Source organism: Aspergillus stella-maris (assembly GCF_047715825.1).
Source record: "Aspergillus stella-maris strain CBS 113639 unplaced genomic scaffold BDV14scaffold_80, whole genome shotgun sequence".
Lineage (NCBI taxonomy): Eukaryota > Fungi > Ascomycota > Eurotiomycetes > Eurotiales > Aspergillaceae > Aspergillus > Aspergillus stella-maris.
This window is the reverse complement of record NW_027396874.1, coordinates 68,070-95,079: the sequence shown is the minus strand read 5'-3', so window position 1 is coordinate 95,079 and position 27,010 is coordinate 68,070. Positions and strand designations below refer to the sequence as shown.

Sequence of the window (27,010 nt, the reverse complement as noted above, 5' to 3'; positions counted from 1 at the left end):
CGGTGCTCTCGCAGCGTTGTTTGGGTGTCAGGTTGGCTTTGTTATTGAAAGGCAGACTGGAAATCCGGGGCTTATAACGATGCCTCCTTAGCTGCTGATATCCTTGAAGTAGCTGCTATTGTAGCTGCAGCCGGTTTATCATACCTGCACCACTGTCGCTCGATTCGGCCGTCAAACCTACTGGTACTCTTTCTCTCTGCGAGGTCGCTATTGCTAATTGCACGAGTGAGGACGCTATGGCTTATTGACTCCGACCTTTACCCAGCAGTCAATAGCGCGATACCACTTACCATAGGCCTTGTCTTCAACCTGATATCAACGGCTCTTGAATCGGTCGAGAAAGGCTCCATTACCCTTTCAAAAGCGAAGCCCGCGACCCCCGAGCCATTCAGCGGCTTCTGGAAGATGGCTAGTTTTGCCTGGCTCTCTGGCACTTTTCGAAGCGGTTACTCGAGGATCATCTCTGTTCATGATTTGCCGGATTTGGATCCTCAACTTGCGAGTGGGAGTGTTGGGGGAAAGTTGTTGAGGGACTGGTCGAATGTTGGTACGTTTCGCTTTTATCCTACGCACAACGCCGAAGAAAACATTGTACTAATGAGAATACAGAAAACAAATTGTCAAAATACGCCCTAGTACGCTCCTGTCTACGTGTCTATCGCGGTCCATTTAATGCGGCTGTTATCCCACGCCTTTGTCTTATAGGGTTCACCTTTTGCCAGCCGTTCCTGATTAATGCAACCGTTTCCTGGGTTGGAAATCAGGATTCTGCAGAGGACTCTGGGCGAGCTCTCATTGGGGCCTTTGCGCTTGTTTATTGTGGGATGGCTGTGCGTGCACCCTCCTTTCCCCTCTACTCCTTCTACATCATAGCTAATATTGTCGGTAGGTCAGCACAGCCCTCTACGGCTACTTCACAACAAGATACACAATCCGCCTACGCGGCTCCCTGATAATACTGATCCACAACCAAACCGTACAAACGGGCGCAGCCGATCTAGGTCCCAATACTGCCATTACACTCATGGGCACAGATGTCGAGCGCATCGCGGCTAGTTCCCGCTTAATCCATGAGATGTGGGCTTGTCTCATTGAGATTGGGGTTGCGATTCATTTATTGCAGAGGCAGATAGGTGTTGCTTGTGTAGTATCGGGAGCGATTGTGCTATGTATGCTCAAATTTTGCAAAATGCTCTGGACAAGGAAAATGCTAACGTTTGCTAGTATTCTTCTTGATAACATTCAAGCTCTCGGCTGCAAGTAACACCGCACAACGCAATTGGGTCGAAAAAGTCGAAGCTCGGCTCAAAGTTACTTCCTTTGCGCTGGAGAGGATTAAGGAGGTGAAGATGCTAGGTCTATCTGAGAAGATGGTTTCTATCATTCGTGGTCTTAGGGAAGCGGAAATTGCGGCATCGGCCATGTTTAGGAAGTTGCTTATTGTTAGGGTTGTGCTTTGTAAGTCCTCCCATTCCTCCTTGTCTCTATGGTGCTCCTTCAATACCTAGGAAGAGTGCTGATTAACCGGGCTATTTTGCAGCGGCATCGCCCACAAACCTAGCACCCATGGCGACATTCGTAGTATATACCGTGATAGCCCTCGTCCGGCATGATGAGTCGATTCTAGCGGCCAAAGCATTCACGTCTATCTCACTTATCAGTCTGGTAACCGTCCCGGTGTTGACATTCATCCAAGCTCTACCGGCTGTTGTTCAGTGTTTAGGGTGCGTCGATAGGATTCAGGAGTATTGCAATACGCAGGACGGATACTCTCCAATGACTCAAGAGAGAGACTGGGATGCCGATAAAGGCATTATGGCTCTCGCCAACATACCCAAGAACAACATGATACCAGACCTCCAAAATCAGAGCTTCAGCTGGGACAGATCTACCCCTTTCAGTCTGAAAGATATCACACTCAACATACCGGCCAAAGCAATAACCATGCTCGTTGGACCAATCGGTAGCGGAAAGACAACACTGCTCGAGAGTATCCTGGGTGAGACTATTGCGACTGGCGAGTTTAACAAGGGTCAACTACCTCCAGTCGCATACTGCTCTCAGACCCCCTGGCTTCGAAGCCAAACCATTCGACAGAATATCCTTGGTGAAATGCCCATGGATATTGAGTGGTACAAGACCGTTATAACAGCATGTGGGCTCAAGAAAGACCTCGTACATTTGCCGCGAGGCGATAAGACGTCTGTGTCTGGGAATGGAATTACGTTGAGTGGTGGGCAGAAGCAGCGTATTGTATGTTCATCCTCTTCGTCACCTTGTCAAGTACCATTTTATTGACAAAAGGTGGTATAGGCTTTGGCTAGAGCCCTCTACTCGCGCCACAAAATCGTCCTGCTAGACGATGTATTCAGCGGCGTTGACGCGTTGACTATGCAGCATATCTCTGCCCACCTATTTGGTGCGGCGGGCCTATTCCGGAAATTGGGTGCCACGGTTGTGCTTGCTACGCATTCTAGTATTTGCAATAGCCTCTCCAGCAATAATTGACTGATCGGCTAACCAGGTCCTAGAGTACCTCCTTCAATACGCAGATAACATCATCGTGCTTGATAACGGCCGTGTGCTGGAATCAGGTAGTTTACAAGACGTCAAAAGTCATAATGGTTTCATTCGGCAGATGAATGATGAAGATCAAGAAGAAGATAAAGTATCCACATCATCTACCTCCAGCCTCGAGGAAGAGGGTTCCAGAGAAAACACCCCTACCCCCCTACTTGCTAAACTAGACAACGATACCGAGGAAAATGACTCAACCCCTGACCGTGAGCAAACGGTTCAAAATCAAAGTTCAAACCGCCAGGAAGGCGACTGGTCAATCTACGCCTTTTACGCCTCTGCCTCAGGTCGCGTAACGGTCTTGCTATGTCTTCTCTGTGCCATGGGGTGGGCTTTCTGCTCTGAATTTGCCAGTACGTCCTCATGCCCTCTGACCCATCATAAATTAATCCACTAACACCTCTTCTCGCTCTTCCTGAAAAGCTGTTTGGCTCGACATATGGACAGACGCGAACGCCGAACACCCAGATTCCAGGATCGGGATGTACCTTGGCATATATGTTTTCTTGGGATTCATGAGTGTTGTGTTTATGATTGGGACTTCTTGGTATGTTCTTTTTTCCTTCTCTCTTTCATCTTCCTACTATATCAATTGAGTTTGTATGAAAAAATGAGAGAGCTGAAAGCTGAATTGAGTTCGTGTGCGTGGACAGGCTTCTTATTGTAAATGTTGTTTCGACTTCAGCGCTCAGTCTGCATGAGATGGTTTTGGGGAATACGTTTCGGTAGGTTTTTTATCCCCCTCCTTTTTCCTCTCCCGGGGCTTTGTAGGCTCTAATTGCTAATACTGATGATAATGGGATGCAGGGCTCCAATACAGTTCTTCCATGATGTTGATATTGGGAGTATTACGAATCGGTTCGTCATTAACACCTATCCCCGATATATTCGTGAATCGTTTTCTAGTGGGCGAGAAGCAGCAAAGCTAATAATTGTGTGTGCTGTGTAGATTCAGTCAGGATATGGATCTCATTGATATGAGTCTTCCCATTGAAGTTTTCAACGTCATTGCCTGTAAGACTACCAAATGATTCCCAACTCGTTAGAAACGGAGAATAGCTAACACTCACTATTCTAGACAGCTGCGACTGCCTGGTTAAACTAGTCATTCTCTGCGTACAGCAGTGCCTCGGTTTTTTCCTGGATATGCTTGTTGCGAGTTTGGCTGTTGTGCTCATAGCAACTGTGGTGTTCTTGAAAGAAAAGTTCGATCCGGGTGATGTTGGTGTTGCTCTGGTCATGGTCATGACCTTTAACTCGGCGCTTATGCAGCTTGTTAAAGATTGGACGAATATGGAGACTTCGGTTGGGGCTGTTGCGAGAGTCAAGGCGTTCCGTCAGGATACGCCTATAGAGGAGGCTTTTGAAGCACGTCAGTTGCTGCCGGATAATTGGCCAGCGAACGGTGATGTTAAAATCTCGGGGGTGGTGGCGAGCCACGCGTAAGCTCTCAATGACTTGGTAAAATTGCAGATTGCTAACACAAAGCATTTAGGTCTGGGTCTGAGCCTGTTCTGAAGCGGGTTTCGATAGACATTCGAGCCGGCGAGAAAATTGCCATCTGCGGCTCTTCCGGTAGTGGAAAGACATCACTCATCTTGAGTCTCTTGGGCATGGTCGAAGTCGAAGAGGGCTCCATAACAAATGACGGAATCAAGATCCAAGACCAGACCCGCGCTATAGTCCGCGAAAAATTGAACGTCGTTGCACAAGATCCTTTTATCATGGCAGGAAGCGTCCGCTTCAATGTTGATCCATTCGAACAAGCATCTGACGAGAGGGTGTTTGACGCTTTGAACAAGCTTGGTCTTCTGGAAAAGATCCAACAAGATGGTGGTCTGGGCGCGGACTTGAACCCAAGTTCCTGGTCACAAGGTCAAAGCCAGATTCTCTGCTTGGCTAGGGCAATGGTTCAAGAAGAAAAGGTATTAATTCTCGACGAAGCGATGAGCAGGTATGCCACTCACATTCACATCCCACCTTCGCCCGCAGCTCCATCTTCCTCCCAATACAGCAAGATCGAGCACCCCGCTGACATGGGATACTGTAGCGTCGACGACGAGACAGATGATATAATGCAAGACGCCATAGACACCGAGTTCGCGTCTCATACTGTTCTGGCTGTTATGCATAGCTTGCGACATATTGAGCGATACGATCGTGTCGCGGTACTGGAGAAGGGGGTACTAGTTGAGTTTGGGCCCCCGCGTGAGTTACTTTCGCGCGAGTCAAGATTCAGAGCCCTCTGGGAAAGCACGAGGTAGGATGTCTTTGAACGCGGCACTGATGGTCAGAGTCAAGGAGGACGTGACAATGGGCATGTTTCTCCCTTTGGCCAGTTCCATTGTTCAGAGGTGCGACGGCATGTCTCGATTGCCTTTTCCCTTGAAAGAATGCAGCTCAAACCTTTTGCATGTCTCAAACTCTCGTTATGTTTGTTTTGTTTCAAACTTGCGTCGTTTTTATATTTAGTACCTCAAACTTCCCCCTTTCCAGTGTGTCCGCTTTATCGCAGTGAAAGAAGGAAGCCGTTCCATCGCACTCCACCAAGGAAGGAACTATCAATAACCCTAGCCAAAACATATACCTTCCTTCAATGTCTCAGAGACCATGCGGAACATTTAAAATGCTCCATTCCTTTTGCTCCTCCTCTTGCGTACCCATACCTTGATTTATTCACATTACCTTAACATCATCAACCATCTATTCCACTCAACGCAATGGGTCCAAACGACCTCCCAAACGAGCTGCTACTTTGCATCGCTGATTTACTGCCCTAAACTTGAGATCTCAGTTCCCTTTGCCTCGTGAACCGTCAATTTAACGATGCTTTTGGCAAGTACCTCTAGATGTTCACCAAGCAATATGACCGCGAAACAACCATGAGGTGGATTGCCTGTTACGGCTCAGAGACGCTCATTCGGCGTTTCGTTGAAAAAGAGCTCGCACCGGGGAGACTGACTCAATCTTTCTGTGACGTTCTATTGACTTACTCCGTCGGATTTGGACGCACACAAATTGCCGAATACCTGTTCGATGTCCGAAGCCGAATCCCAGGTCCACACAAACGGGCTTGTTCCTAAGAGGAGATTGCTACTGTGCTTCTGGAGCTAGCAGCACAAGCAGATGGGGCTACTGTCCGCGTGTTGCTTGAGAAGGGAGCACCTTTACAAGCCGTCAAGGGGGAAATCATGGAGCTTAGGTCTCTCCATTGCTACCCACGAGTCAGGTAGTGGATGTGGTTTTAGACTGGATTCAACAATCCGGACGTATTGACCCCAAAGAGTTGACAAACTTCCTCTATAGTGAGCTGGTCTTTGCGGCCCTGCAGTCATACGAACACTCTATCCTGAGATTCTGCAAGGGCCTTGTCAGACTGGGAGCTGACTTGAACGCCCAGATGACAGAGACTAGGCCGCAAGATCACGATTCTGGTATCGGCACCATTGGCTGGGCTATCAAAGCAGGCCTTCCTGACATAGTTCGTTATTTGCTTGAGCAAGGAGTGAATCCATACCCTGTGACACCTGACCAGGGTCGATTCCGACCATTTTGGTACGCTATTAACTGTGGATATCCAGAATTAGCATCAGCAATGCTCGAGTATGCTAATTCAGATGAGATCAGTGTCGATGGCAAAGAGATCCGTGAATTGTTTTTCATTGCGGCCTATTGTGGCTCCCAGTCCATCGTCGACAAGCTGTTAGCAAGATATTGTCGTCAAGAAACTCCTGGCCTTTTCTCTCCGAATGATATGGGTAACGCTCTTCTCAACGCCGCAAAGCGTGGACACAACCATATTGTTGAAGTTCTACTTGCTCATGGTGCAAAGCCCAAATCACATATACTTGCTGCTGCTATCAGGGGTGGATCTGCTAAGGTTGTCAGACTTCTATTGATGCCGGCGTCAATGTTGATGAGTCTGAAGATTTTTCATCTTTGGCCCAAGCAGTGGGATCTGAAAGTATATTCAGACTCCTGCTCGAGCGAGGGGCTGATCTCAGGCTCTGTTCAAACCAAATGAGACTATTGGCAGCCGTTATAAAAATTGGCAACATTAGCCAACTCCAGGAGCTCCTGAATAGAGTGCCGCTGGAACATGTCACAAACTGGAATGACCGAAACAGCCTCGTGATACTAAGCACTGCAGTGGACGCAGGACGTGCAATGTTGGAGTTTACATTCGCTATGTGTTCCAGTGCGTCCAGCAGGATGCGGGTCGCTTGAGCCCTACTGTTTCCAAGGCGGCCTCCAGTGCACGTTGGAATTCGTTCGAGTTCCTTCTTGAGAAAGGCGTTCCTCCCCCAAGCGGCGAAGATTTAAACAAGACAATCAACAATATATTCTCACAACGCGACATTGACCAGGCGGAGCACCTAATTGACCTACTCAAATGCCATGGCGCTAAGATCAAAACTGGAGGTGACAGGTGGAACCGACGCTTTGCGTACTGCGATCCATAACCAGTGTGAGCACGCTCTGAGGTTTTTCTTGGATCGGGCAGCGAACCCTGTGGGCTTGCTCGGAAGTATTGCCTTTGAACGACAGTATGTGTTTGGCCGTTCGGAGATTGTACCAGGGAGCCAGATTCTGTTGGAGGCGGCTTTGCAGAGATTGACTCCCGAAGGGAGAAAGGAAATGATAAAGGAACTAAAAGCATAGGCAACATTGAACGAGGAATGGAAGACGCTCCGAATTCTTCAACGCTCTGAGTGTCAGTTTGGGCTCTTCTCACTGCTTGATTAGAGGGTAGGCCAGACTGGGTACTGTTGTCAAAGGCTCTCCTTGTGTGAAGGCGCTTTTGTCTTAGAATAGTATATAATTGGGTCAATATAAGTTGGTTCAATGTGATGTGACGTTTGTTGTAGGTACTCTAGAGGATCAGCCCTATAGCGCGTGGCGATAAGCGATGATGTGGCGCAGTACGGATAGGGGTAGCTGGTGATTACATAATAGCATACTGAACAGCAACAACTCCCAGTGACCATCACGAATCCGGGGAAGTGTCAACAGGACAACAACTTCGTTTGATATACTCCGTCGTCATTTCAATCTATCTGAATGCAACGCTTCTTCAACATCTTTGTACAAATTTAGTTACGGCACCATACCCCAATCTCGCCATATCTCCGCCGGAGTCTCGACGGACAGGATCTAGGCTCGCCCAGCCACCACGCGGTGCGATCAGCGCCAATGAACAGAAGCCAGCCATGGCTCAGCTAACTGGATGCTGGTGATTATCTCTCGCCCTTCCAATTATAACTGTATGCAGCTTGGACGCCTGGCTTACCACCTGCACTTGGCTCCTGCTCGTTGGAGTCTTCTTCGCGATGTTACTCTTCTCCATCTCCCGTCTTCACTGCCGTTAGACGACCCAATCGACGAAATTCAGTCGGTGATCTTGTATCCAAAAAAAGGGTGCATCTCCATCAACTTCATCTATAGTTTACACTGCGTCGTTTCACATTGTCGCTGTTAACGTCAGGCCGACCCACACCGACACCCAGCTGTCAAACCAGCCGCCGACTCCGTGCTCGTTCCGCTCGAGTCCGCTTTATTTTCTCTGCCTTGTTGTCTGGTCAGCAAAGCTTGGACCTGGCCCTCGTGAATTAATCATTGTTCTCGACACTATCTACGATCGCTAGCTTCGAGTTTTTTGCTGCCTGTCTGTTCTATATGCCTCGGACTGAGCATTGATCGGGCTCTTGCTCTTTTATCGCACGCCCGCTCAGCATGCTGATTCCGGTTCAGCTTCGGCACCTCGAGGCTCGTCAAGGTCCAGAGCCGCCCCCGGATAATCAAGCTGATAAGAACAACGGAGGCTCAGGGGGCGGAAACAACAATGTGGTCATTATCGTGAGTTTTTGTCTGTACTCTGATATTAATATATCTAGGCTTACCTGTGCTAGGTTGCCGCCGTCGTGGTATTCGTGATTGCATTCCTTGTGATCGTCTACTTTGTCCTACGCTCCCTCCGACGCATGAACTGTCGACCGAAATACATTCCAGGAGAATACTTGAAAGATCGGTGGACGCGATGGAACGTCGGTGCTTCATACGGCCAGGTGCCTGGCTCCTCGAATCGAGCTGGCGAGACAGCGTCCGCTCAAGCCACTGAGGAACCTGTCCAGACTACCAACACCAACAGCGGAGTTCGTCGCGATACGTCGATCCGCTCTATCATCTCTCTTCCCGCTTATTCTTCGCTTCCGAAACCTACCGAGCAGGTCATCGCTAGAGAAGGAGAACGAGGAGGAATGGACATGGTGGTCGAATTCCCAGAAACAGCGGAAGAAGAGGAAGACCGACGTGAGGACATGATGGAATCGCTGTATCAAATCCGTCTACAAAGACGACAGGAGATTGCCGACCGGGAGACCCGACGTCGCGAACGTCGCGAAGCTCGTGAGCGTGGTGATATCGTCCGTCTCGAACAGCTCCGCGTGGAGAGCAGGGCACGTGCGAATAGCCGTGAGTCTGTCAACGGCAACACCTCGACTTCCGCGGCTACAGCGCTGGCGGAGGCCCAAAGTCGCGGCCGTGACAGGCGAATCTCAAGTGTCAGCTATGCTGATGTTGGCTATGTTCGACACGATGGTTCCCGTCTTCGAGCCAGTTCGCGCGATTCTGACTCTCGACCTCTTCTTAATGACGCTGCAGCGATGAGCAGTGATGGACCTGATCGGTCTTCTGGGCTCATTAGCGTACATTCCCGTAGTGAGTCCTATTCTTCCGTCAATGGCGGATCTGACGGCGAGAGTCTGGCTCCTGTCCGTTCGCATGCGACCTCTTTCCAGTCTCTACATCCTACCCATGAACCTGAGGATGGCGATGTTGGTGCGCGCAATATCCCTCCTCCCGACTATGAAAACCTCGACTGGGGAGATGCTCCTCCATATGAACCCTCAACATCACAGTCAAATCCCACTGGCCCGCCACAACTCCGCGAGCTGACTCCGCTGCCCACGATTCAAATCGACGTGGTGAGTCCGGTTAGCACCGAGTCCCCAACACCTACATTTACACCACGAGAGGAGCCGCTGCGGGAAGATCATACTCCGCCTACTACTGCCCCCTCTACTGCCCCCTCCTCTCAAGAGCAAGATAGCACGCATTCACCCCAAGATAGCCAAGCACAAGAACGGCCAGCGGAGGCAAGTGCTCAAAGCGAATCTGCTGCTCCCACAGTGAGGGTGGTCCAGTCATGACGGCCGCGTTAACGAGTATGACCTGCAACGATTATAAGAACTCTAATGACATTTGTGCCTATGGTTTTGGCTTTGTGGTGTATCTAGCATGGCGTTTGGATGGCGAGTTTTGTGGGAGGAGCATTTACTGAGTCTTGCGATTGTTGAACATATATAGGATAGTATACTAATTAAGTTATTGACCAAATTTTGCACTAGATTATCTCCCAAGATAAACGAACCTTGGAACCGTAGCTTGACCTGGTGGCAGATCTTGGCACGTTTCGAGATGTGGCATGGGGGCGGTGAGACTAGTTTGGCACGGGGTAAACAAACCGTCTCCCAGCCTCCCCATTTACTTCAACCGCTGATCCGATGCTAACCCGACGCGCTTCATTGCACGCTCCTCACATCATACGTTAGAGGTGAACCTACATTTTAAATTCTAACCCTCGAGAGCATACACCCGAAGCGAAGGACTGGTTTCCCCCTCCGCTTCCTCTCGAGCGAGTATCCTTCCTCACACACGTCGCGTCAACCATGTCGCGCGAAAACACAGCCAACAGCTTCGCGTCATTCGGGTCCGACTTCGACCCCGAGCACGAAGCAATTGCATCAACAAGAGAACTAGACGAGCACGAGAGCCCGCGCCTCCCCAAAATGAACGGCACATCCTCGTCCCGAAAACAACTATCGCAGGTCGATGAAGAGGAAGAACCAGATTACGTCTTTAACACGTCCACATTCGAGCAGTACCTGCCCAACATCTCACCAATCCATACGTCCGAAGAAGAAGAGGAGGACGATCACCACGATATCGACGACGACTTTTCAATTGAAATTGGGCGCGCGCCTGTGAACCCGCCGAGACGACTTGACGATTCGCGCAATTCATACATGAGCATGGAGAATAGTGTGCGGTCTTCGTCGCCCGCTGTGCGGCTTGACGTGCCGACACCTCAGAAGTCGGCTATCAGGAGTAACCCGCGCCGGGCAGTTAGTGAGAGTCTGAGGAAAGATGCACAATTGAGACAAGCGAGTCTCGCGCACAAGGAGAATATCGATCCCAATCCGCCCAAGTCGAATCGGAAGGAACGACGTACACTGTCTGAGATTCATGCGAAGGTTCGCGATGACTATGATGGGTCTTTGATTGAGGATGAGCGGCCGGTGCCTGCTGCTACGACCTCGGCGCGTCCGACGCGGTTCAGTGGTGCGAATTTGTCGAATCAGATTCAGAATGCGGTTGAGCGGGCGTCGCAGGAGGCTTATGGGAAGGAGGCGAGACGCGCGAAGGCGCGTGCTTCTACTCATGGTAGAGGCGATACGGAGACTCAGCAGTCTTTCCTTCTTCCGGATCTTCCCAACCTGTCAGACCTTGTTTCAGGAGTGTATGAGGACGGAACGCCGGTTTACTCTCGACAGCCCAGGACAAGGACTACGCGCTTTGTCTCGCCGCCTGCTGACCCTACTGATATCTCGCTGAGCCGTCAGCACATGCCTCTTGATGCTGTTCCGATTCCTGAAGATGAGAAGGCGCTCTTTGTCTCTCTGAGACTTCTGCAGGATAAGGTGTCTGAGCTCGAACGGGCCAAGGCCGACGCTGAGAAGAAGATAGATGATTTGCGGCAGGAGAACACTTTCCTGAAGGGTGGAAAGTCTCGTCACCGGGACAGCAAACGTTACGATGAGCAGAATGACTACAAGAAGGACCGACTGGTGAATGAGAACCAAAGTAAGTGTTCACTGGGAGGTAACAAATGGACTCAGCTAACCATTCCCAGAACTGGAAGCAACGAACCTAGCCCTTCAGAACAAGGTGGACCTTCTCGAGCGCAAGAGTGATATCCAGGAGGCGGCATTGAAGAAGCTTAGCAAGGAACGCGACATGGCTGTCTCGCAGCTGGGTGTGGCTTACCTCGAGTCTCAGGACTTAAAGAGCGAGAATGAGGCTCTACGCCAGGAGGTCACGGATCTCAAGACCCGCTTCGCCCAATTCCTCACATCAAGCTCACGGCAAGAAGAGACTGCTCAAACTGAGCAGAGTACCGCTAGCGATGCCAGTGCAGAGGACAGTCAGATCGTCACCCGACGAAGCACAACCAAGGATGCCACCGCTAAAAGCAGCCGCTCGAAGTCGAAGGGTGACCGCAAGGAGGACTCCAGGTCAAAGATCTCAGGCCAGGTTGACAGGGAGATCTCTCGACTTGAAAGGGAACGTGCCGACGAGGCTCTCTTCTCGATTGAACTGCCGCGTGTGCGCGAATCCTCGAAGAAGGTCAAGGCAACTCGACCTCGGTCAACTAGCTCCCAGAATAAGAAGCAAGAGAACCAAGCCAACAAAGGAAGACGTGTTAAGAGAGTTGTCGTCGAGGAAGTTGAGCTTACTGAGCCTGTTGACTCTACCGCCGAGGCAACTGGACAGACCCGCAAGTCGTCAACGATTGAGCAAGACATGACTCTATTGAGCTTCATTGATGTAAGTACTTTCACACTCGGTATCATGAAGCTTCTTCTAACGTATGTAGGAACGCGAGATTGCCCAGCTGAGAAAGACCCTCGAAGAAGAGCGACTGGCCCGCAAGCGCCGCTCATCGAACCCTGCCCCTGCCCCTGAGCCTACCGCAACCGAGACCGAGAACTTCACCCGCCAGAGTGCACTGAAGCCTGCTCCTCGCAAGTCATCACTGAAGGAGACCAAGGCTCCCCCGCGGCCTACGTCCGCTCTCGGCGATCTTACTTCAACCTCCAAGATCAGTGCCACGGAAGGAGACAGCCAACTCACAATTCCCGTTGAACGCCCACGACGACACTCTGATCACTCTGCTACACCCGCAACAGCCCAGCGGCGTCGGCGCCGGATGGCAGAGGATATGACATCTGCGTTCATTCTCCCTGACATCACGCTGCGACACGCCGATCTGGCTGAGAACCTCAATAAGCTTCCTGAAGCTACTAAGCGGGTTCTCGACCGGGCTACTCAGCACTCTGGTAAGAACTGTACCGTATGCAAGCAGTCTGTTCCTGGGCTTGATTGCGAGCACACTAGCGAGGCTGTCAAGATCCCTAAACCTGTTCCTGTCTCAGAGCGTATGCCTGAGCCGTCCATCTACAATGAGGAACCTACTCTCCGTCCTGCACAGTCACCAGCCGTCGCTCTTGCTACCGTTCTCAAGGCCCTAGAGGATGAGCTGGCGCACCTGCGCATGCAACTTGTCTCGTACCAAGGCGCGTACAACAAGCTCGACGCGTCTATCAGCAAGCGCCAGAGGAAGACACTTACCGAGAAGATCGAGAAGCTCCTAAAGGACATTGACATGAAGGCTGATCAGATCTATGCTCTCTACGATGTCCTCGAAGGCCAGCGACAGCATGTTCAGCAGATGACCGAGCAAGAGGTTGAGATGACCCTTCAGTCTATCGGAATCGACGCCAACCCTAGGCTGGCTGAGGTCACGGGCACAACAGACAAGTCTTCACGCAAGGATGCGACAGACTACGAGGAAGACTCTGAACTCCCATGGGAGGGCATTGAGAGCACAATGGAGGTGAGTGGAGAGAGTCGGCATCATTAGACGATACTAGGTATTATTGCTTCTTCCCGGAGTGTTTGGAACATCGGAGATAATTACTGTTTATTGCTTGTGGATTATGATTTTGTATGGTGTTCAGGATTTTGCATTTGTTTTGGTATTTCGCATGTTGGGGAGCGTGCGATGGCGTCAGTCTGTCCCAAAGTAGCACCATTGAGCATCAAATATTCAATTGGTTTGTTTTCTCCATATCGCTCTTATAGATTCTCCATTCTGAGTAGTTTAACGGCCAGGCCATGGCCACCGCCAGGATCCAGATCCCCACTCCGCTTAGCGCAGCAGCCTGCTTGGAGTCGAGCCGATATCCGGCCTGCTTGCGGATTCATTGACCTTGCTCTTTATTCCTCCGACTTGTCGCCGCTTGCTTTTCTCTAGACTTTCTTTTCTCATCTTTTACGCTATCTTTTGTTTTTGCAAACTGTATATATTTTTGACCGCGGTTGCACAAACTCTCTTTAATGGGCGCCAGTCACGGACAAGATTCCAACTCTCACCGCGGAAACCATGTAGTTTCTCACTCTTCAGCCTCTCACTCGCGCGACACACTTTCACCTCAACGCGCCCAAAATGACAACCTCTCAACCTCAACCGACACACGAAGCATCCACACTGCAATTCACGATGATCACGACAAAGATTCCCCGCACCTCCGCCTCCTAGACCCCGCACCAATCCCCGAAGACCAGCCGCGATGGTCCAAGCCCAGGTCCAGGTCCGCACGCGACAACGACAACGACAACGACAACGACAGCGACAATGACGCCGACGACGACGACTCCGATTCCAACGTCAGCGAAAGCGACGAAGACGCACCCCTCATTACTTCTCCTCCCAACGAAAAACCAGTAACATGGTCCTCCCTCCCCAACAAATCGCAGCTTGCGATCCTCACAATCGCGCGATTATCCGAGCCCCTCACGCAGACTAGCCTGCAGGCATACCTCTTCTACCAACTTCGGTCGTTTGATCCGTCTTTACCTGAGTCTACGATTTCGACGCAGGCGGGTATACTCCAGGGGAGCTTTACTGCGGCGCAGTTCCTAACGGCCGTGGTATGGGGGCGTCTTGCTGATTCGGAAGTTATGGGGAGAAAGAGGGTATTGCTTATTGGGTTGTTGGGGACGTGCATATCCTGTCTTGGATTTGGGTTTTCAAGAAGTTTTGCGAGCGCGGCTGTGTTTCGGACGCTTGGTGGTGCGCTCAATAGTAATGTTGGGGTTATGAGGACGATGATATCGGAGATTATTGAGGAGAAGAAGTTCCAGTCCCGGGCTTTCTTATTACTGCCGATGTGTTTCAATATTGGCGTTATTGTGGGACCGATATTAGGTGGGATGTTGGCGGACCCCAGACGGAATTATCCTGGCCTTTTTGGACCGGGGAGTGTTTTTGGTGGTGAAGGGGGTGTGTGGTGGATGGAGAGGTGGCCGTTTGCATTGCCGAATTTGATTTCGGCGGTGTTTATCTTCTTGTCTTGGTCTGCTGTTTTCTTTGGGCTTGATGAGGTATGTCATATCTATTCACCTCCATGCTACCTTGAGAGGCGCGCTTTGCTAATGCTGCATATCAGACCCATGAAGTAGCCCGCTACAGAAGCGATTGGGGCCGCAAGCTCGGAAAACGCATGACACGCCTCTTTCGCCACCGTCGATATAGGCACTACCGCACCCTCTCAGAATACGCAGACGACAGCACATCCCTCTATGAAAGTCGCAGCCGCAGCGTAACGAGCCGCTCGGGACCAACAAGCCCCATCCGCGCGCGTTTACGAAGACAACACCTCCAACGCCCCTCGTTCTGGCAGATCTGGAAGCCCAATGTCCTCCTCACACTCTTCGTCCAGTTCCTACTCGCCTTCCACACATCAGCCTTCAACAGCATGACCTTCATCTTCCTGCCGAACCCGCGTGCACCGCCAGAGACCCAACATCCGCCCTTCCGCTTCGGCGGAGGCCTAGGTCTCCCCTCGAGCAGAGTGGGTATGGCAACAGCAATAATAGGCCTCATCGGCCTCCCACTCCAAATCTTCCTCTACCCACGCATCCAGGGAAAACTAGGAACCCTCACATCCTTCCGCACATTTCTCCCCTTCTCACCTCTCTCCTACGCACTCATGCCCTTCCTCGTCCTCATCCCCGCAAACGCACCATACCTCGTCTGGCCGGTGTTTACTGTTGTCGTCGGGTTACAAGTTATATCACGCACCTTTGCCCTTCCCGCAGCCGTGATCCTAGTCAACAATTGCGTTTCTGACGCCTCTGTGCTAGGGACAGTCCATGGTGTCGCGCAGAGTATTTCTTCTGCGGCTAGGACGCTTGGACCGCTACTCACGGGGTGGGGGCTGGGATTGGGTCTGGAGTTTAATTTTGTAGGGGGGGTTTGGTGGGCGCTTGCGATTGAGGCGTTGGTTGGGTGGGTTGTGCTGGGGACGATTTATGAGGGGAGGGGGATTGAGAGGGGGAGGGTTGTTAGGGAGGCGGACACCCGTGGGGATGAGGAGGATCGAGCGAGTACTGAGATGTAATCAGAGGAGGAGATGGAAATAGGTGTGGGTGTTGGCGTGTAAATGAATATAGAACGAGGCGATGTTGTATATGTTATATTTGTTGACATGACTTACGATGCGAGATGTATAGACGATCTTTGTCCAGTTTTCGGTATACATATAGACTGAAGCATATGCAACCTTTTGATACGATGTCTATTACCTTCCCTTCACCTACCTGCTGCAATAAACATAACCCTTAAGGATAACCGAAACGCCAGCTCCAGCAGAACGCCCACTCAGCTAGGCAATGCAGAATTTTGCAATTGCAAATCAAGCAGCAACAGCAGCCGGCCTGATAAACGCCCGAATAGCCTTCTTCGCATCCCCCTTATTCGCCTTAAGCAACTCCGTCGCTTTAATTTTACTCAAGTCAAGTTCGTTTACCTGCACGGGAATCAAGCATAAACGTATCAGTCTCAGTCACCTCACTATCCAACACAAAGAGTAATAGAGGCTGATGCTAATACTGGAAGAAGAACAAAACATACCAAAAGCGTAACATCCTCCCCCGCAACTTTCACAGCCGCAACCTTCTTCCTAACATCCCCACTCCCACTCTCATCCTTCCCCTTGGCCGTCGACGAAACCTTCCCACCACTCTTCCCCGCCGCAATCTCCAATCTACTCATCGCCTTTCCCAGCGCCTCCTGGTCTGCAGAGGACGGCTGCTTCCCTATTGATGTAGAAGCGGGCTCGCCAGATGAAGCAGCTACCTCTGTTGTGTTTAGGGAGGATAAAGCGGCGGCGGCTTTGCGGTCTTCGGCGGAGGTTGAGGATGTGGATGGTTCGTTGGGTGCGGCGGAGGGGATGGGGTCGGACATTTTTGGTTTGGTGGGGGGTTGAATGATTTTGTATTGCGTTTTGGGATTTGAGAGATCAAATATTGGGGCCTCTTGTAGAAGGTGTTAATGTGAAGTGGGGAAGGAAGTATAGAATGGTGTTTGGGTGGAGTTGGCGTGGAGTGATCGCTGAGGGGTGATGTCATCATGTGACTGGGGGGCTAGTACAGAGTATAGTACCTTCTCTAGGTAGAGGTAGCTTATAGCTACTAACTAGTTAACTATTCAGCCAGGGTGGCTACTGGAAACAGTTATATACTGCGCCGAGGATGCCTACTTCTCATCTATTCATGGTTCGAAACAGAGTTCCGTTACAACGCTGCTCGAACTTTGGAGTGACAATGCAGCCTCGTATGCGTATAGCGGATTCGCATAGCTCTTGTGTATTCTTCCCCATCTTGTCTCATAAAGCCAACACTGGCCACCCTCGTGAGCAGACTACATTTCTCTTCCTCTGGAAACAACCATGTTGGACGACCTTCCGCCAGAGATTCTACTGCTAATCTTCAAACATGTAAGATCCAATACTGCCCCGCACAAACACAACTGGGTAATGACCAGCGCAGCTCGATGGCCTCACTTTAACGAACCTCTACAAAGTATCTCTCCGCCTGGGTGCTATAGCCTTGCCACAGCTGCATGAGATCTACGGAGCGAGAAAGATTGAATTGCAGCCATTCATACTCCAGGACCCGCTAGGTGACAAGCACACGTTGAAGTTCGTCCAGGAACTGGTCTTCAAAGACGATGTTCCCGTTTGCTATCATGATCCCCGAGGTGGATCCTCTAACCACTTTAAAAGTGCTCTGATCAAGATCTTGGTCCGGCTAGAGAAAGAGTTGACAAAGGATGGGCTCATCAGTTTTCGGTATACTGCCCTGCCTATCCAATAGATGTTGTTAGCTCATATTGGCTTAGATGGGAAAATGGAAACTGTGTCCCTCGCCAGATCTTAGGTCCGGAAGGATTTCTGTCGCAGTATCAAAGAAACATTAGGCGCCTTTCCTTAGAAACTACAAAATGTTGCAAACGCCACAGCAACGGTCACACGATGAGCATCTCGGCCCTCCGCCAAATTCGAGATTTCTCATGGAAGGGCCTAGGTAACATCAGCGACTGTATCTCCTTGAGAGTTTTTCTGGAAAGCAACGGCCATCACCTTGAGAAGCTCGAGTTGGACATGCATCACTCGTTGAGCACGAACCTGCGAGACTGGCAAAGTCCCAATGGAAACGAGAACACATTTGCGTTCAAAGTCCTTCGGCTAGAAGAAGGTCAGACGCAGGTGATGACTCCATTATTGAAAAAGCTCTCGCTCTGCCGGGCCGACCTCAATTCAGGAATGATTGAGATAGCACATGCGCTTCAGCTGCATAAACTTCGTTCTCTGAGACTCCGGAAGTGCATCAATATATCAGGCCTGCTAAGCACTATCGCGGATATTTCTATTATGATGCAGTTGGCCAGCATTGATATTGAGATCGATGCCACCAACAATGAGAATGCTGATGCATTTCGACGCTTCTTCGAGCTCCCGTTTCCGAACTTCCATGATGTCTTTCTTCACGTGGACGCTTGGGATGACAAGTCCACTTGCGTCCATTGGCAGTCAATCTTCATACCTGGTCGGCACCTCAAACGCTTTGTATATCATCGATGTCTCGAGGATCGTGATAAGGCTGAACGCGACTTTTCGACCCCTCCTGATACTGCTGTCGAGCTGGATGAAGAGATGCTCTCGCTGCTAAGCGGCGCAAAGCTCCAATGTGTCGGACTATGCGAGGACCCTGCAAATATTGTAAGCCCATTACAACATTATTAGAATATCTTAGCCACTGATACAGTCAAAAGATGGAAAAGCTTTCCCAACCAAACGTCCCTCAACTCGAGTGGGAAATTCTAAACATTCGCACGGCGCCAACATATCTGAACCAGCGTCTGCACAATCTGCAACATGCAATCCCTCTTCAACTCGGCTTTGAAGCTATCAATGACCTAATCGACGTCTATATGAACCGCTTCCCCGTTCTTCCCTGCAGCATCTCTCAAATCCAGCACTTCCCGCCGGGCGAGCTGCTGGAGTTCTTCACGTTCGCGGCGTGGGCATTTGGGCCCACGGGACTACCAAAGCTGGACCTGCTGGTATACGGAAAAGTCACCGATGTGCATGTCCCCAGTGATAATTGCATCTACCTCTGTCGAAACCCGGAGATCGCTCCGCTGTATCTTCCGTTTCAAAGGCTGGAGATAGCTGAGCCTGTCGATGGTGACGACGATAGTTACGACCAAGAGATGAGACGCAAGTTCCAGTCGCATGCTGAATTCTTCGAGACGATGGTGTCTTCCGATCGGGAGTTTTAGTCTCCAGGGCATCTGCGGAAAGGGGCGTCAAAGTAATTCAGCGAACCAGAAGCAACGGTAACTCGAGGCTATACGGTTTCTCCTTCCTTGTCTTTGCTATGATCTTGAGATTCAAACTCGGAAGGAGCGTTGAGTGTTCAGGTTAGGAGGAAAGAACGACCAACCGTGGATCCCCCATCGCACCTTCCTTTTTGGCGTCATGCGTCGCAATTACAAATTTTGGAAGGAGCGTCAGGCCACCAAATGGAAGGCGCGACCAACTACCGGACGCTCCATCGCACCTTCCCTACGCTAGGCAACAGAATGTCCATATTTGAGGAAAGTGTATAATATCCTGTCTAAAAAGGCAGGAATGGCCAGGGCCGGGGCTCAGCGGATATGGAGCTTAGGGTTACCACAAGCCATACGGTTGAGACTTGAGACACATTTTGATCTTTATAAATATTCATTGGCATTCCATTATCATATCATATCTCGACGTTATATGGCAAACAACATAGCGTCCGTAAATCATCATCATACATAAACATCAAACATGGCGCGTATTATATCAAGCTCATGAATACACAAAAGAAAGAGAAAGCCCCGAACATCATTCCCTGCCGCACCATCCTTCACCAAGATGAATTCCAGCCTCGTTAACCCCTTAGGCACGCACACAGCATGGGCTAGTCGCAAGCTGCAAGCCTAAACAACATAATGCGGCCTCCGACTCGAAGAACTATGCCTCCGCGAATGCCCCCCATGACTCGAATGTCCCCGTCGACTCCCATGGGAATGACTCCGGCGCCGGACAGTCGTACTCTCCTTAACAACAACCCCCCTATCCCTCCCCTCCGGCGCAGACCGCCTATAAATCCAAAGCGCCCAAAAAGCCGTCCAAGAAAAGAAAATAACCTCCATAATCCCAATCGCAAAGCAAGCCTTCAACATCTTACACGTTTTATCCAAGTCATCCGCGAGATCGTTGTTCGTTTGGCGCCCGTAGGCGCCGAAGGGGCCAAGCGAACCGTAGACGCTCCCGCCGTCCCAGTCGGAACAGTCTGCGCTTGCGATGAAGCGCAGTTGGTAGACGGCTGCTATGAATGCGCCGAAGAAGAGCATGTCGACAAGGGAGACGAATGCGGCAGAGCGTTTTGTTGTGGAGTGCCGGATTAGAGTGTCGATGCACCAGAATACGGCGATTACGGAGACGATGAAGAGGACGAGGATGTAGGGGGGGGTTATCATGTTTGCTTTTAGGTAGCCGTCGACAAAGTAGGCCTGGATATACACTGTTAGTTCGTTTCATGAAGGTTGGTTTGAGGGGAATGGGGGATGGAGCTCACCATCATCCCGATAATCGGGATTAGGAAGACGATTTCCGTCAGGCGGTTGAAGATGAAAAACAGGCTTCCGATCATTTTGGCGGTTGGCTGCAGAGCTTATCGGATTGGGTCGATGATCGGTATGGGTATTCTGGGGTTGGAATGCGATGCGATGCGATGCGACAGTATAGATTAAGTTCGCAATAGCAGTCCCAAGCGCAAGCGCATCAAGAATGCGACGGGTAGAAGATAGACTTCACCTCAACCCTCAGACGACGAGAGACGAAGAGAGAAAGAGAGACGAGATGAATGTCTCAACCAAGAATGCGCAATCTGAATGAATCTCAGAGCTATTCTAGGTAATGCGACGATCGCCAGCGCAGATCAATGCGAGGAGTCGAGACTCGATCAATCAATCGAGAGCCAACACGCGCAGATGCACGAGGGACGAGGGATGATGATGGAGAGCAATGCAGGAGGGAAGTCAAAAGAGCGGTGGAATACAAATAAACCAGGGTCGAAGAAAAGCTGAACAGGAAAGAAAAAGAAAAGAAAAGGCCCGGCTGGCTGCGCTACAAAGTGATGCTTTGGCGGGCTGAAAGCGAGAGGCTGGGCCTGTTGTCGTTGCTGCGGGGGTGGCTGGGAGACAGCGATAACCTGCGTAACATTCGAGATTAAACAATCCTTCCAGACTGTTCGAGCTGCGGGTTCTTATATTAGTTTGGTATTATTATCATTAGCTTACTCGTGGCCATCATGACGCTGCGATTGGTGTCTGTGGAGTTGTTGTGATCCTTGTTTATATTTGGCAGCCCTAAGAACCGTTCTTTGGGAGTTGGTTACTATGGTGCAGCCCGCGCTCGGGGCAATTATCTGGTCGCCCAACGCCTTGTCAGGGCATCAAAACCGCAAATGTCGAGTCAGTATATGACGATTGTAATTTGTACATTCTTCTACCACTTCTACCACTACCAACCGCCTTTGCCGCCGAACCCTGACGATTCCTCGATCTTCTTCCCCACTCCGCGTGTAGGCTTCGACTGAGCGGCCTCGTGCTTGCGCAGTTCTTCGGGGACACGTGAAATAGGCGACTTGGTAAGCATTTGCTTGAGATCGTACCTGCGTCGGTTAGTAAAAATATCTGATGAATAAAAGAATAGGGAACATACATGACGTCCGTGTCCTCGTTGCCCAAGAATGTGATAGCCACACCACTCTTACCCGCACGACCGGTACGACCGATACGGTGGGTATAGCTCTCGATCGAGGTAGCCATGTTGAAGTTGATGACCAGACTGACATCTGGCACATCGATACCACGACCAGCAAGGTCCGTAGCGACGAGAACATCTGTGGACCCGTTCCGCACGGAAGCCAGTGCAGCCTCACGCTGCTCTTGCGTCTTGCTACCGTGCAGCGTAACAGACGAGAATCCCCATTGTTTGATTTCGCGCGCGATGGCATCACAGTTTCGTTTGATATTGACGAAGACGATGATGGGTGGTCGGAAGTCGCCAGACGAGAGAATCTCGCCGAGACGCTTCTTGCGCTTGTCTTCGCCCGCAATCATCTCGACGCGCTGCTCAACTGTGTCCACGGCCTCGCCGACGCCACCGATTGTGACGATTGCTGGCCGGCGGAGGTATTTTCTCGCGATGCGCTCAACTGCCGTTGGCATAGTCGCTGTATACATCATTGTCTGCCGGTAGCGGTCTTTGCCGCCAATGTGCTGGCTCATGGCGGATGAGTCCTCTGCTTCTTCTGTATCGGGTTTCTCGTTGGAGACGGGGAGTGCATCGAGAATCTTGTTGACGGGCTCTTCGAATCCGAGATCGATCATGCGATCGGCTTCGTCCATAATCACGTAACAACATTGGCTGAGGACCAGCATGCGACGTTCGATACAGTCGACTAGACGACCGGGCGTAGCAATGATAATCTCAGCACCGTTTCGTAGACTGTACGCCTGCTCTTCCAACGAGTGACCACCAACAATACTGACAACGTTGAATCCAAGCGGTACTGTAAATTTCTTGGCTTCAATCTCAATCTGCTGGGCCAATTCACGAGTCGGTGCAAGTACAATCGCGTACGGTCCGTCGTTCTTACGCCACTCGAACTCGTCTAGCCGTGGTAGCTCCGCAATATAACATAGTAGCGGGAGCAAGAAGGCCGCAGTCTTACCGGAACCAGTCACGGCAACACCAATGAGATCGCGCGACTGCATGGCGATGGGTATAGCAGCCCTCTGAATAGGAGTCGGCTCCTTGTATCCAACGCGGTCGACAAGCTCCATAAGCCGCTTCGGCAGGTTCGACTCGTCCCAGTTGCGCATAGGGTTCGGCACCGCACCACCCTTGGTCGCGATATTGAAGTCCTCCTTGAAAATACGCCAGTCACGCTCGCGCATGTGTTCCAGCTTCTTCTCGCTCCAGTGCTTGTCCAGCTGGCCCCGCGTAGTCTCCTCACGCCGCCTTCTCTCCATTTCCAAAATCTCTCTGGCCCGAATACTACCCGCCTCACGATCGCGATCCTCAAGCGCCCGCGCATACTTCTTCGCCACAGAATCCGCCACATCGTCTCCGAATCCTGCCAATCGCCCACGTCCAAAGAAATTGGCTTCATGTCGGTTCTGGTAGAGCGGATTATAATCGCCACTCGTATCCTCCTCTGCATTCCACTCAAAGTTAAATTTCCGGTCCGTCGTCCTCTTGCGCTTTTTCTTGGCCGAGAAATTCGACGTCTGGTCTGCACCCATGTATCTCTGTTTCACAAGCGCCGCCTGCGCCGTGGCTTCATCTTCTTCATCGTACCGCTGGCTGTGCTTTCCTTCTGGTTTCGTAAGGTATGATTCGTTTCGCGAGCGCATAGCTGCTGGGCCGGTCGGTGCATCGCCGTTGCGCATCGCGCGGGGACCGGTAGGAATTGATCGAGAATCTCCATTCGTATACGGTGTCTCGGATCCCGTAGACGGTGTATCCAGGTCCATTCCATCGATACCATTCGGCGTTCCATTCGTCTTAGTCCGTCGCTGAGCCTCGACTTCCTTCGCGCGTTTCTCCATAGCTAGCCGCTCTCGTTCCGCTTTCGAGACAAATTTCGGCTACACATACGTAATAACAATTAGCCAACATACTTCTTGTAGAACAGTTTAGCAAAACAAGCCAAATCAACGCGATGTGAGCGGACTGGGCGGACATACTCTAGCGGCAGCTGCATCAGCTTCTCTTTTCTTCCGAACGAGCTCTTCGACACTCAGCGGGGTCGCCGCCGGGGGTTTCGCACCCCATCCTTTCTTCTTCTTTACTTGTGGCTCTGGAGGAGGTGGTGGGAGGTCTTCGGGCGGAGGTGGAGGCGCGGATACATCTGGCGGCGGCGGAGGAGCACCGGGCTCTGCTGGGGGAGGTGGTGGAGCGCCGGAGTCCTCTGGGGGCGGTGGAGGGGGAAATGCAGGTGATGGCTCCATGGCGCTGTTCAGATTGTATCGTCCAACAGCAAGAAAGTGTGAATGAAAGAATGGAGAACAAGCTCCAGTTGATAGGGGACGAAAGAAGGCCGCGGAAGGCTAGAATTTATACGGGAGGCAAAAGCGCCAGAAACGTAATCACGTGATCATTAGATTTCTACATTCAGTTCCAGAAAGCTGGCTTTGCCTAATGTCAATGGCAAAGCTAGATCGAGGAGCTGCTGCTATTTAGTTGTAAGAGTACAGGGGAGACAGTGTCCAAACTCATAATGTCCGCCCAATCCAAATCACGCGTGGTCTCGTTTTCTGAGTAGCGGGGTGCTAGGTAGACTTGGACCACTCCGCTCAAGCATGAAGTCGCTGGAAGGTGGTGAATAGTCAAAAACGTAGGGGGAAGACAAAGGGGTGTTCTACACAGGGCCAAAGACAAACCAGACTTGAGAGGGATTTGCACATCATCAAATCGACGATGAGCAAGGGACAACATGTCTGAATTTGCAAAGGCTATCAAGCCTGTGGGGCGTAGCCACCGTTGACAGGACTTTGCTGTGGGTAGTAGTTCTGGGGAGTGGCTTGTGGTACAGGAGCGGCGGGAGGGGCGGGGGTAAGTGCAAGAGGCGCCGGTGGTGCTGGCTCCGTGCCTCCTGTCTTTGCCTTTGAGACAGATGCAGGACCATGGACTTCCCTGTCAAGGGTCATGTATTCCTTGGCAGCATCCTGGGTGCCGCGCTCGAGCAGGTATACCATGTAAATCTGAACGAGCTCCTTGGCGATATCTGAGGAAAGAGCGCTCTTCGACCGAATGTCTTCGACAACCTGCTTTATCCGCGTGTACTGAGCAGACTCTGTCGCGGCGCTTGTAGGTTGGTCCAGCTCAAACGTGAGGTAGCTCTTCCAGAACGCATGGCTGTCGAGATAGTATTGTTGATTCTTTTGGAAGACCTGGCGAGCCTCCTCGGCCGAGCCCTTGATCTTCCACAGCAACCGGGCCCACTCGGCCACAAGGGCGGCCTTGGTGCTAAGCTCACATTGCGGGGAGTCCAGTTGCGACTTGTACACTTCGATAGCAGCCTCGAGGCCACCGTGACGACGCGAAGTGTTGGCCAGGGAAACAATAGTTTCGACATGGTTGGGGATGCTGATGAGGATGGCTTCGTGAATCTCCTTGGCCACGCTCACCCGCCCAGACAGTTCTTCGAAGTAGGCATACTGTAAGCGGGTGGCCGGGTTGGCAATGGGAACATATAGGTAGCTCGCGCGTTGGTAAATGTTTCGCACGTCTTCTTCCTTACCAGGCTGGGCAGACATCCATCTAGCATAGCGCTGCCAGAATTCGTCGTAATGAGCACACGTCACGAGACATCTTTCGTACAAGAACTGAGTACGGGAGTACGAGCCCTCCGCCTCCTCAAAGTCGAGGTACTTCTTCCAGTTGGTCAACTGACCCTCGTCCAACTCGGTGACGTGGAAGTATGGGCGCTTGATCTCGGACTCGTACGTCCAACGTTTTGTCGTCTCGGTCTGTGTCTTGGAGAAAATCTCGAGGTGGTGGCTGTCGACGCGCAGGCGCAGATCGCGCTCGACCTCAGCATCAGCCTTTGCACCTGGGGCTATTTGCCCAGCAGCTGCGTCCAGCTCAGCTCGGAATTGCGACAGAAGATCGGGAGGCGCCAGGTCCGTCAAGGGACGTGTTTGGGCAAGCTGCCTGTAGCGCTCAAAGTATCGGGCGTACTGGTGCATGGGGATCTCGATGACACGGGCTAGAATGTGGAAGATCTTGTCAAACGCCTCGACCCGTTCCTCAAACTCGATATATTTGTCCCAGAACGGGTGCGATAGGAAGTCTAGTCCAACACAGTTTGCTCCTCGTTCAAAGAGCCTGCAGAGTACGTTTGTTAGTTGAGTCCTCAGCTTGAGTGTGGGTAGGGGAAAGGGAGAGCGGGAGGGATGGAAAAAGCGAAATGGCAAGGATAGCAAACATGAGCATCGAGATCTTTCAGTGCGTAAGAGCCCAAGCAATTCAACGAGGAGGACAATTTGTGGAGAAGCGTGTGTTCCCTGCTCTGCTCCGAGCGCAGATGAGTGCCACCGAAAATTATTTGTGGACCATGGTGTCGGTGCAAGGAAAATGGTGTTTGAGATCAAATCATTCTACGGGGGAAGAAAACAGCCTGAAAACGCCATGGGTGAGAAGTAAACTCCAGCCGAGTTTGGGAAAGGCGACGTCTCACCCATCATGGAGGAGCTGTTTGAAATCGGGCTTTGCGCCACGCGCATTCACCCATGATCATGCCGGCGCTGCATCGGTAGTGGTTACGGGGAAGGAAAGGAAACGGCACAAGCTACTTACTCTCTGATAATGTCTGTGTCGTGGGAAGTCTCCGCCTTGAAGGAGCAATAGTTGGTCCAGAGGTCGACAGAAGACGAAATGCTCGCAATACCTCGCTCGTAAACCTGTAAGAAGAATTAGCTACTTATTCGAGCAGAGCAAAGCATCCGAATGTCCGAAAGTAATAGCGTACCATATCCGCGGCCTCGGTTCCGGTGATGGAGAACTCCAAGTCGGCGTATTTCTTCCAGTATCCAAACAAGAGCGGGAACTTCGCCAGGAACCGGTCGTAAGCATGGCGCACTGTAGTGATCGCTTGCGGGTTGGAGTTGCGATTGACGCCGCCCTCGAGAGTCTCCGCGCCGCGGACCAGCTTTTCCCAGGTCTCGAAGTTGTCCGGATCGTCGAGCTAGAAGGGCGAGACTGTTAGCTTCCGCACATATTCCCAGGATTGTCGCAACATACCAGCTCAGCTTCCAGCTTCTTCAGCTCTGCGTTCTCCTCCTCGGAGCCTCCATAGTTGTAGTCTGCCATGTCGGGAATATGTGGTGTCGCGACAAAGCTGTCGGCAACGGAAGCAACAAAGTGTAGATGATGAAGAGAAGCAGAAGAGCAAAAAGCCTCGCAATATAAAGGACAAGGCAGGCTTAGAATAGTGAAGCAGTGTGTCTTGAGCGCAGTGATGAAAGACTTCCAAGCCCCAGCCACGGGAGCTGGACTGAAGCGCGCCGCCCTTTTTTTCTTCCGGCCCCGAATCCGGTTTAGCGCCGATTTTGCAATTTCTCAACGCCGAAAGATACACT

At 51.3% G+C, this 27,010-nt stretch overlaps 8 protein-coding genes across 8 annotated transcripts; 4 read left to right on the top strand and 4 right to left on the bottom strand.

Moving 5' to 3' along the window:
* The first annotated feature begins 248 nt into the window (after positions 1–248).
* BDV14DRAFT_146129 (P-loop containing nucleoside triphosphate hydrolase protein) lies at positions 249–5,134 on the top strand. The gene is made up of 14 exons (XM_073766444.1): positions 249–547; positions 610–830; positions 890–1,169; positions 1,225–1,458; positions 1,541–2,253; positions 2,314–2,476; positions 2,532–2,930; positions 3,001–3,124; positions 3,231–3,302; positions 3,385–3,435; positions 3,527–3,591; positions 3,656–4,019; positions 4,073–4,531; positions 4,628–5,134. Exons 1-14 carry the CDS (start codon positions 406–408, stop codon positions 4,839–4,841), a joined length of 3,501 nt encoding a protein of 1,166 aa, XP_073623387.1. The 5' UTR covers positions 249–405; the 3' UTR covers positions 4,842–5,134.
* Positions 5,135–6,587: 1,453 nt separating this feature from the next.
* Positions 6,588–7,341, bottom strand: BDV14DRAFT_182755 (uncharacterized protein). Its single transcript, XM_073770277.1, has one exon. The coding sequence runs from the start codon at positions 7,244–7,246 to the stop codon at positions 6,764–6,766; it is 483 nt and encodes a 160-aa protein (XP_073623386.1). The 5' UTR covers positions 7,247–7,341; the 3' UTR covers positions 6,588–6,763.
* A 969-nt stretch (positions 7,342–8,310) lies between these two features.
* On the top strand, positions 8,311–15,881 carry BDV14DRAFT_193001 (uncharacterized protein; the record flags this gene model as incomplete). Its single annotated transcript, XM_073771703.1, has 8 exons — positions 8,311–8,433; positions 8,487–9,735; positions 10,276–11,499; positions 11,549–12,243; positions 12,293–13,325; positions 13,868–14,069; positions 14,151–14,862; positions 14,928–15,881. 8 exons carry the CDS (start codon positions 8,311–8,313, stop codon positions 15,879–15,881), a joined length of 6,192 nt encoding a protein of 2,063 aa, XP_073623385.1.
* On the bottom strand, positions 15,829–16,841 carry BDV14DRAFT_182749 (uncharacterized protein). Its single transcript, XM_073770276.1, has one exon. The coding sequence runs from the start codon at positions 16,724–16,726 to the stop codon at positions 16,334–16,336; it is 393 nt and encodes a 130-aa protein (XP_073623384.1). The 5' UTR covers positions 16,727–16,841; the 3' UTR covers positions 15,829–16,333.
* A 126-nt stretch (positions 16,842–16,967) lies between these two features.
* BDV14DRAFT_146077 (uncharacterized protein) lies at positions 16,968–17,716 on the top strand. Its single transcript, XM_073766443.1, has 2 exons — positions 16,968–17,258; positions 17,311–17,716. Exons 1-2 carry the CDS (start codon positions 17,211–17,213, stop codon positions 17,635–17,637), a joined length of 375 nt encoding a protein of 124 aa, XP_073623383.1. The 5' UTR covers positions 16,968–17,210; the 3' UTR covers positions 17,638–17,716.
* Positions 17,717–17,795: 79 nt separating this feature from the next.
* Positions 17,796–19,105, top strand: BDV14DRAFT_204728 (uncharacterized protein; the record flags this gene model as incomplete). The annotated part of the gene is made up of 2 exons (XM_073774579.1): positions 17,796–18,542; positions 18,596–19,105. 2 exons carry the CDS (start codon positions 17,796–17,798, stop codon positions 19,103–19,105), a joined length of 1,257 nt encoding a protein of 418 aa, XP_073623382.1.
* A 447-nt stretch (positions 19,106–19,552) lies between these two features.
* On the bottom strand, positions 19,553–21,124 carry BDV14DRAFT_182744 (uncharacterized protein). The gene is made up of 2 exons (XM_073770275.1): positions 20,434–21,124; positions 19,553–20,368 (listed from the first exon to the last, which is right to left on the bottom strand). The coding sequence occupies exons 1-2, from the start codon at positions 20,506–20,508 to the stop codon at positions 19,793–19,795; spliced, it is 651 nt and encodes a 216-aa protein (XP_073623381.1). The 5' UTR covers positions 20,509–21,124; the 3' UTR covers positions 19,553–19,792.
* Positions 21,125–21,380: 256 nt separating this feature from the next.
* Positions 21,381–26,741, bottom strand: BDV14DRAFT_192998 (uncharacterized protein; the record flags this gene model as incomplete). Its single annotated transcript, XM_073771702.1, has 7 exons — positions 21,381–21,531; positions 21,582–23,515; positions 23,615–23,838; positions 24,409–25,757; positions 26,229–26,332; positions 26,401–26,616; positions 26,673–26,741. 7 exons carry the CDS (start codon positions 26,739–26,741, stop codon positions 21,381–21,383), a joined length of 4,047 nt encoding a protein of 1,348 aa, XP_073623380.1.
* Between the last annotated feature and the right edge of the window lie 269 nt (positions 26,742–27,010).